Raw genomic sequence first — 10,000 nt, forward strand, 5'->3', positions numbered from 1 at the left:
GCACAATAAAACAATGAGCAATCAATAGAAATTGATGATTGGAAAATCAATCCATCAATAGATGGCAATTGATTTATCAGTTAATTAATTGGCATCGATTGGTATCAGCCAATCAATTACTAAACAATAATCACACAAAAGTGGTGGTGACCTTCATGTCAAGTGTCATCAATTGGAGTTCCAAACAAATTCCTGTATCTTGGGCGTGTACCCAGAGCGTATAATAATTATTTTTTAACACGGACTTGCAATGTTTGATGTCAGATTAATTTGTTCACTGATAATTGGTCTTGGAACAAATACAGTGTACTAGGCAGTGTAAGACAGGAGGAGTAAACAGACCTCACCTACATGCTTCCTGATTGCCGTAAAGGCCTGTTTAAACAGTTTCAACATTTGTTTCAACATGCATTCAACACTTTGTTGAACCAAATGTTCGGTGCATTTGAAGTGATATGTCAAAAATGAGTGCGAGTATTTCGTCAGGGGTTCCAAACACTGAGAACAGATGAAAGCACGACACCTACAGCGTCATGCTTTCATTGTTTCGAGGTGTTTGGAACCCCTGATGAAACATGAAGCACGAGTTTTTGACATGACTTGTCAACCATTTTTGAAACTAAATTGGAGTGTAATGTGATGATCTTTTGTTTTATCAGACAAGTGATAGTAATTTGTAAAGGACATGAATATTCAACATTTGGGTGAGTTTAAGGGTAGAACGTTCGAATAAATTGACATAATAGGTCGTGATGGAGAGAGAGTCAGAATCACGCCTGCCAAAATCGTCTTCCCAAGAAAGTGATTGGTTTAACGAGGCCGTTTCCCGTTTCAACTCAATAGAAAAATAATTGGGCTGTTAACATTTTCGCTGAATGCCTGAGGTTAATTTTAAGGGAGGTACAAGTGCTGGTTTTAGATTGCGGTGGACTTTTCAAGGACTAAGAACTACACAAGGTTCAAGCCTTGAGTTCAGACATTGCTGAAATGGATGCTCTTTTGCTGAACTGTTGGGTGTCTAAATTCATTTTAATCCTCTGGCCCGGGTTGCTTGAAGCATGGTTAGCTCTAACCAGCATTAAATACCATGGAAACCTATTGGTTTGATACCTCTTAACCAACGGTTGGTTAGTGATAACCGGGCTTTGAGCAACCAGCCCTAGGATGCTAATGATAAAAGGTACTGCATTGTGTTCGGACAGTTTATTTATTTGTTTTTTTTTTCCAAGATTTATTAACATAAAGGTTAATTAAAATTCAAGTGTCTTCATCAGTGTTTTGATCAGTTTTTGAACTAACTCGGGCGTTTCCTGATCTGTAGTTTCATTGGGTATCAAGACACATGCACCTGACCACAATGGGCACTCCATTTAAAACTCGTTGAAAGTGTGTTGAATCAAGTTTAAATTGGTTTGAACTTTTATTCAACATTGATTCAACTTTTCGTTTGTTCTTGAAAATGTTGAATGGTGTTGAAGCGATTTGAAGGCTCTGTTCAACAATTGTAGTCAACACATGCATGCATACATCGGGCCACGAAAGTTAATGTGGCGTTACTTTGGCGTTACTAGTTTGTCTGGAGGAGAGAGAGACTGGTTTCTAGTTCTTAGTGTTGTTTCTTTTGTTGGCGCAATGTTGGAATCGTTTCAACGGCTTTCAAACAACTTTGTTTTTGCGTCCACCATTTGCCCAACATCCGGTCGACTTTTGTTGAACGAATGTCTGTCAAATGTTGAAATGGTTTAAACGGGCCTTAATACTGCATACCAGACTTAACTGATTAGAGTGTAATGTCAAGTGCTAAGTGCTACATGGCCAACGTTTGCAAAAAACGTAATCCTTCCTTAATAATGCATAGCTGCACAATAGTTGCCATTCAAACACGCCCAAAAATAGAGTGTTAAATGTTTTTGATTGATCGATTCTCATTGATTATCAATGACATTTAATAATCAATGACAATCAATAATCACAAAAACTTGCATGATCGATTGTCCATCGATTTATCGATCGATTAATTTACATCAAATGCCATGGATTGCCATCGATTTCATCGATTGTTCAGGCCCTGAGCAATGTCGAGACTGAATGGAATCTCAGCCAATTTCTCACGTGATGTTATATGCATTGCACCTGAGTCCTGGGGGCTTATTTCTTGTCTCCATGATCTTCGCCACACACTGAAATCAGTGATTCCAAGCAAAAGAGAAGGCTGTCTCCTCCTCTAGAGCCCATTCCTCTACTCCGTAAGAGTCTAAGAAATTAACTCCTCTGCCATTGCTAAAAGAAATTTGATTGGATATCTTCAGTCAGGTTCCGTTACTTGGTATTGCAGAAAGGCTGGCTGCAAAGACTATAATCACAGCCCAGCCTTGAATGTAGGGGAGAGCAAAAAATGTAAAACAAAACAAACAACTTTTTTCCCTTCTCATGAATGAAGTTGCAATATTTAAGGATGATCCTGGCCTCCTATGCAGATATGCACAAAGACGGCTTCTTTGATAAGCTAGGATGACTCCCAGACCACGTTACTCAGGGCATAGTTGACTAAGGTTTGCTTTAATTTACATTTGAGGTGATACTGAACATGCGTTTGCGGACCACAAGCGGTCAATCCACGTCCTCAGTTGTGCTTAGTTTGATGGTTAAAACCACAGGTTTCCTCTCCAACTATCTTCTGTTGCTGCCTTTGCGATATGTTATCATGACATATTTTTCAAGCACATTAGCTTATGTCAATGGAATTCAGGTAAGGTATCTTTCTTTTTAACCGTAATTTACTCTTCTATCAGCACACATCGGATATCAGATGGTAAAATTAATAGCCAACAAGGCATGTAGCCCAGAGTAGGCTGTAACCAGTCTCATATCCAGCAAGTGAGAATGGAATAATAACTGTTTTATTCAATTTTCTGTAAATTCTGATCTCTCGGACACTTGGAAATTAAAGCCAATCAGTTTCTAGCTTGGCAAGACTTGATGCAGTCAGTTTCCATATTAGGTGGGGCAGTGTATGAACTGGTAACCGAGATTAAGTGAACCAATCAGAAAAGCTGTAATGTTTGCCTTGCTGCCTCACAGATTTTGTAAAACTTGCTAAAAAAACGAAGGAGGCCTGAAAACGTTTGCAGTTCCGTATTCACATTTTTAGGTTTTTTGTGTGAAATGGATGTCCAGTTGTGACCTGCTTTGGGGACACTGTAGATTGAAATTAACAAGTTAACGCAAATCAAATCAAATTTTGGCGCAAAAAATATGTAGGAAGAGGCAGCAGCCTCGAAACGTATGGCAATTTACATTTTTTCGCGCAATAATGAACAACCATGACTATTACGCCGTGCTCTCACCACTGCGCCATCCCTGCAAGGATTTTCCCCAGGCGAATTTACTACTCTTTAACTTGACGTTTTAATTAGTAAGATTTTTGCTGTTGTTCTAAACTGAAGAGAGAGTTAGTTAAATGTGTTGAACGCGTAGCATCACGGTAGATATAAACGTCGTTGGATTGACTCGTGAACACTGTATCTCTGTCTTCTAAGAGTAGACAACCACAACTTGTTACAATGGGCTTCAGAAAAAAAAAGTGAATGTCGGTGTGGAGGGGGTAGTGGGTTACGCGTTAAAGCTTTGTGTTGACCAAAACGTAAGTAAATATCAAGAGAAGAAGCTATGCTTTTAGTGGATATGAATGAAACAAGGGGGAAGGGTTCGGTTTTGCTCATGTCTTAAATGAATTAAGAATTAGGTAGCTACATGGATTGAACTGCCAATCAGCAAAACTCGTTCAGATTTAAGCTCCTGTCAATTGTTTTTTACTCTAACCACTCAGGTTATATGGTATCCGAAACCACAACCAAAAAAGACCACAATAATTCACACTGCATATGGAAGCACCGGGAGTTCAAACGAAGAGGCCTTAGAAGCCAACGACTGTGAAGAATTCCTGCTAGCGGGCGATCTTGAAGGATCAGTCGAAGTTGACAGGGCTTCCCTGGAAGAGATGGCCTCCATATGTACATACGTGACACCAACATTCGAGCTTCGCGCCAGATTACGTGACATTCCAATCTATCAATTGTTTTTTGCAGGTTATCTGTGTCTTACGATATTCATTTTTAGCGTGTGCGTGTGTGTTAACACTCGTTCCGCGTGGGGAATTTTCGCGCCACCTGTGGTGATGGTTGTTTTGATTGGCGCGTTTTTGTATCGTAATCACCGAGAGGGTCGCATGCACTTTGCTGATTCCCTACTGGCTTGGTTTGACAGGCTGCTGCCCTGATCAGAACATGTGGTCCACGTGGTTACCACATGAGCGGACATGTGATCGATGAAATCTCCACTAACTGGGTTAGCAATCGGGAAAACCTTAAATAACCACAACCAGGTTTTCTGAGCCCGCGAGACTGAGCACCCCCAGCAAACCATTGTTTATGTTTTAACGAAAACCGCCAGTCAGCAACCTGGTTCTGGTCATTGCTGTCTAAGGTGACCACTTCGGAAAATACCATAATACTCTCTGTTTGTCCCCTCAAATTTTGCATTAGCATTGTTTCCAGTTTCTTTTGAGACTTACTACGAAAATCACCCATCTGTGGAATGGGCGCGAATTACTGAATCACTGGCCCGTCCACTTTCGCTCTTAAATAGTTCAAATTCTTGAGAGGTGTTGTGTTCGACGCTAGTTTTCAGGCCAGGGAACCTTTCTTGCACTCGAAATAACAGCGAGTCCATGGTTGCACTTGAAACTTCTTCGCTGGACAAGAGCAATTTTATCCATTTCCTCTGGGACTCGTGATTTTGAATTTAACGTATCTTTCCATTGTTGTGGTTGTTCCGGTACACCTGGATGGCGAAAGCTGGCTACTGCTCGCACCGTGGGAGAGGAATTTTATCAAAAAGTGTAACTGAAGTGAGCGGGGCAGTCACTCAGTAATTTGGGCCCATTCCACAGATCAGTGGTCTTCGTAGTACATTGGTGCCAAGAAAAAACAAAAACAATGCTTACCCCAAATTTGGGGGTGGGGGACAAACAAAGAGTATTATGGTATTTTCCGAAGTGTCCTATTGTTGACGAGGTTGCTCGAAAGCTCTTAAGACATCACGTGACAATATTTTTTATGCAATAGGGACAGCAGCACTTCTTGAAAGAAAATCCCTTAACTGGAATGAAAAGTGACATCGTGTAGCTCCGGTTTAAATCAGGAACGGCGGCTGATCTTTCAAAACTGTTAGCCTTTGTGTAACTTTGAAAGGAAAATTGTCGTTTTGAGCTAACCTGTTCAGTTGTTACCCACCAATGAATCATAAAATCATTGTGTTGAGGCATTAAAATGAATAAATAGAAAAGAAAAAATAACCACAAAAACAACAAGATTATAAAGAGAGTACATACATAGGGATATACAAATGCAATTAGTTTTCTAATATATGCTAAAAATATGATCCATATAGAAAACCATGTATCAGTAGGGGAAGCACACTGGCGCAGAATCAATATTGCAGCCGTAAGTAGTGGTCTCGCTGGAAACATATAAATTTAACCTTCATTGAATTGAAATTGAATTATGGTATTGAATATTGCTACAATAGGCTTACCATACCGCTCACAACATTTTACAATGTTGTTTAAAAGATGATATTATGACTCTAATGTAGCATAGGGAAGAAGATACTAAAGAGTTTAAGAAACGACGATAGCTGCGATAACGAAAACGTCACTTCAAAATATAACTTTGCTCTGTAATAGTGCTTCAAGTATTCCGAGATTATTCCATCATGTAAAAAATATGGGCGATTTATCCTAGAATCGTTGTTGCGGTTGTTGTTTTTAAACTCCCTGTTCAAAGCCAATCAGAGACAAGAGGAGATCTAATTGAGCCTTGATCGTTGTGATTGTCTGGTTTGATTGTCGGCGCTTGTTTTGATTGCTCAGAGTATGCGTCATTGGTTTGGTTTTAGATGTATGACACTCGATTTATGGCTCAGCGTCTGAGAGCTCAAAAGCTTGGGTCTTCGTTGAAAGAATGTCAATTCGGGACCCCACAGAGCTTGTCTTGTTTCGTGAGTTATCATCGTGTGTCTTTAAGGTCTCTTTCATTTTCTGCACTTACGCGTTCAGCTTTGTCAAAGCTTCTTCTATTTCACATAACTGCTGCTCCAGTGACGAGTTCTGGGTGTGCTTACCTGCTTAGGTGAAAATGGAATGGATAAAGATTGGGAACACAGATGGACATTAAGAACACAACAGTGTGAAATCTTCTGTAAAAAAAAAAAAAATGGCAAGCTTCGTCCCAACTGCGTCCTTGGTGCGTAATGAGAAAGGACATTAGAGAACTTAAGCAAGCACGACGACGACGGCTACGAGAACGCCAAAAAACAATTTATAAAAGGATAGTATGCGCACTGTCATTGGTCAATAGCTTTGTTTAGATGAGAGTATGTAAACACGGCTGTGACATCTCACGAATTTTGATTTGTTGTGTATTGTCAGACGCGCGTTTTTGATTGGTTGAAAGGAAATATGAGCGTGTGTCAAGAAAACCTGTTTCAATAAAAAAGTGAAAAAACCAGCATTTTCCTTCATTTGTTGAATTATCTTTGAGAAATATTTTATAAAAGCAATAGAAAACTTTTTTCCTGTGTTTGCATGGCTTGATATAAACACTCGAGGGGTTGGGAGAATTCGAGACAGTTATGCAAACCCGAGACGAAGTCGAGGGTTTGCAAAACTGTCTCGAATTCTCCCAACCCCTCTCGTGTTTATATCAGGCTATGCAAACGCGGAAAACGTTTTCTATTGCTTAAATAGTTTGCAGTTTTGTTGTAATTTTAGTGTAATTTTAAGTTTTGTGTTTGATTTATTTTAGCCTGTCAATTAGCTGGATTTTCTTTTTGCCCCGCTTTTTTTTCGATGCGGACCATTTCTTAACATCCTGTATAGTCTCCAGGGCCCGGTTGTTCGAAAGCTGATTAACTTCATCAAGGATTAGCGTAAACGTTTGTTTCAAGTTTGTAACTTTTTGTGAAAGTTTATTTTGCTTATTCTTGTTTTTCAAGATTGACTTTTTCTAATGGAAGGTTCTGCTGAATATCAGCGTTGAACAGCATTTGGGAGTAGAGAAATAAACTCTTTGGTTAATCTTTAATCTGGGATTAGCGTTAATCGGCTTTTGAACAACCGGGCCCTGACTGCTAGGATTTTTAAATATGTATGTATGTAACGAGAATTGGTTTAACGGAAAGTGCTCTCGGCCCCTGGAGGGGCCAACGGCAAGAAGCAGCGTAGACTGTCAGTCAGCCAAAATATCAAGTTAACTTACGGGACGGCGACTTGAAGAGAGCGAAGTGATTTCGTCGGTACAAGAATTCCCAGCATGCACCACCAATCAAGAAGACTAGAAATATGACCAGAGAAGCAATCAACAGCTGCTTATTGGCTGGTGAATTGATTGACAGCACACCCACAGTGTCAGTGATCGATTGTAACGGCTGCATAACAAAAGAGACCACACATTAACAATCCAGATTGCTTGGTACAGAGGTACAAAGATATGGTTGACACCACCTTTTGTTGTCAATAGGGAGCTTTAGCAACGACAACGGCGACGGCAACGAGAACGTTACAAATTTGGATATTCAGTGGGCAAAAACAATAGCTTTGAACGCCCTGCACGTGCTTTTTCATTTCTTTGCCGTCGTCAGCAAAGCAACAACGTGAAATAACCAAGTTTGAGGTGTTATGGAGAACGTCAGCACTTGGAGATAAATTCTCATTTTTCTCCCCTAAATTAAGCGCCGCTAGTAACGGTTTCATTCCTGAGGGACTGCCACACCTTTGTCATATTAAAAAGCTTGGAATAGTCGTGAAGTGATCGCAATAACGTGAACTTATGTTTTTATATGACGTTCTCGTTGCCGTTCCCGTCGTCGTTGCTAAAGCTCCCTAATGTTCCAGCCACATCTTGATAAGGGAATCTTTGCGGACGTCGATGTTTACATTTTGTTAACACAAGAGTCATCAAGCTTTTTACAAATTGAATTCAAAGATAAAAGACCTTGTTAAACTTAGTTGAATCTCTAGTTTTAAGCATTTTAGCTTTGATAACGAGCCAGTTATTGGTACAAAAACTGATAAGTTCTTGAGTGGCAAAAGCGCTAATGATAATCATACCCTCGTAAATGGTTTGAATGCAGGTGTCATATCATAATTAAGTAAAGTACGATCGTTCGGGTGACTGTAGTCCTGCGAAGGACTTTTTGAGATGACATTGAGTTACGTTTCGGAAGAACGTCGATAGGCCACTTCGGAAAATACCATAATACTCTTTGTTCGTCCCTTTAAATTTTGCACAAGCATTGTTTTTGTTTTCTCTTGGGACCATTGTAAGTCCCAAAAGAAACTGGAAACAATGCTTATGCAAACTTTGAGGGCACAAACAAAGAGTATTATGGTTTTTTGTCTCCCAGATTTGTATACGAATCATCTCTAATGGTGAAATGATACTTAGCAGTGTAAATGTGGTTGTGTGAAGACAAGTCAAAAGGGAAAACAGCTCACTTCCGGTTCGCGTCCGCATCTCAAAAACGCTCGTTCTTGAGCTCCCTAATACTTTTCACGGGGGTGAGTTGCTTGGCAACGGACGAAAGGATGACACAAGGTTGCGGACACGGTAAAACATTAGTTGTTAAAGAAGAGATACATAATTTCAATGAAGCCTCAATTTTCATCAGGTAAGGGATCAGTAGTTAGTTACTTTGCAACCGTCGAAAGGACAACGGAGGGTAAGGGATTTTTCGGTGCGGATCCCCGCTTGGCTCATAACCATATTGGGTAAAATACCTTAACAGGGCTGACATAGTGTTTCATGAGTTTGTCGAGGCGGTGATTCGCACTTGAAAAGTACTTTGCAAGGTAACCCATCTTGCCCATTAGTTCTGGAAAGCGCTGGTCAATTAATGCGACGCTATACTCCAGTGGATCGTCTATTTGGAGGGCAACACGGAAATGATCATTGTCTAGTGCTTGCAGATAATAGTAGGCCTTAAATCGGTCCAGAATAACGCCTTCGACTTCTCCGGCCCTTAAACTGTGGAACATAGTTTTTTCTGTTTGGTATGCTACAAAGTAAAGACGAAATCAGTTGGTCCATAAACATATCGAGAGTAAAGAGGGAAATTGATAAAATGTGATATTGAAAGCTTCAATCCCCGACAAAAAGAGTTGATACTTTCCTGGTTTTCAAACGTTTGTACCATGACTCGAAAACCAGGCCAACCACGCCCCCTTTCCCCACTTCACTTAATTATTTTGGAAGATGCGCAAATGACCCATCCGTTTCTCAACATTGTTATGGGGGAAGGGGGAATCGCAATATTTTGTCCAGGATTGTAGAAGCTTGAAGGAATCGTTTCATATAAAATCAAAGGTGTTAAGAAACAGCTGGATAAGACAACCGATTGGTTATTTTTACAAAGAATGCTGAAGTTGAATTTGTAACCACCGAAGACTAATAAAATCTGTTTTCACATCGGGATTTGAACCCGGAACATCATTCTTGTCCCCAGAGCCAGCACTTCTTGGTGCTGACCAAAAGGAAAGCGGGCTCTGGGAAAGAGAATCCCGGAATAATTGCATACAAACCGAGTTCCCGGGCCACTGTAGCACGACGCCCCCAATCCGACCGAGGAAAGAAAAAGACGAGAAAAGTAAAGGAAACAAAACGGAAGCTGTGACCCAGCACGTTTTCCAAATGAGGATTTAGTAAACATGACCATCGTCTGCCTGGTTGGCTTGCCTGTAACATTCGTGTGCGTCAGCTTCCCGCATGCGCATCAGGGTTCCCTCTTCCCTCCCTGAGAGAGTTTTAATTGTGTACAAATTACCGTGCGGACGCAAGGTTCCCATGTTTATTTGTTGACCTTACTCACTTGTTACATTCGATCCAATATGTCTTGCCTTTTTCTCAGCTTCAGATCCATTTAACACCGCCATCTAAAACAA

General features: G+C 40.4%; 2 protein-coding genes across 8 annotated transcripts in view; one reads left to right on the forward strand and one right to left on the reverse strand.

The window, feature by feature from the left end:
• The window catches only part of LOC138047334 (uncharacterized), a 7,218-nt gene extending 1,417 nt beyond the window's left edge, over positions 1 to 5,801 (forward strand). Inside the window, exons 2-4 of one of the 2 annotated variants that reach the window (XM_068894136.1) lie at positions 2,576 to 2,749; positions 3,830 to 4,088; positions 5,127 to 5,801. In XM_068894136.1, coding sequence (XP_068750237.1) covers positions 2,576 to 2,749; positions 3,830 to 4,088; positions 5,127 to 5,176 — 483 coding nt within the window. In that variant the 3' untranslated portion in view covers positions 5,177 to 5,801. Of the gene's footprint in view, positions 1 to 2,575; positions 2,750 to 3,829 lie in introns of both variants that reach the window. The other variant, XM_068894135.1, reaches the window with a different exon arrangement.
• Positions 5,376 to 10,000, reverse strand: part of LOC138047333 (uncharacterized) — a 51,431-nt gene continuing 46,806 nt past the window's right edge. For 4 of the 6 annotated variants that reach the window (XM_068894134.1, XM_068894133.1, XM_068894132.1 and 1 more), the window contains 4 exons: positions 9,928 to 9,991; positions 8,840 to 9,117; positions 7,320 to 7,488; positions 5,376 to 6,186 (listed from right to left, as the gene is read on the reverse strand). In XM_068894134.1, the coding sequence (XP_068750235.1) occupies positions 6,107 to 6,186; positions 7,320 to 7,488; positions 8,840 to 9,117; positions 9,928 to 9,991 (591 nt within the window). In that variant the 3' untranslated portion in view covers positions 5,376 to 6,106. Of the gene's footprint in view, positions 6,259 to 7,319; positions 7,489 to 8,839; positions 9,118 to 9,927; positions 9,992 to 10,000 lie in introns of all 6 variants that reach the window. The other 2 variants (XM_068894130.1, XM_068894131.1) reach the window with 2 other exon arrangements.

Source organism: Montipora capricornis, chromosome 4 (genome assembly GCF_036669925.1).
Source record: "Montipora capricornis isolate CH-2021 chromosome 4, ASM3666992v2, whole genome shotgun sequence".
Lineage (NCBI taxonomy): Eukaryota > Metazoa > Cnidaria > Anthozoa > Scleractinia > Acroporidae > Montipora > Montipora capricornis.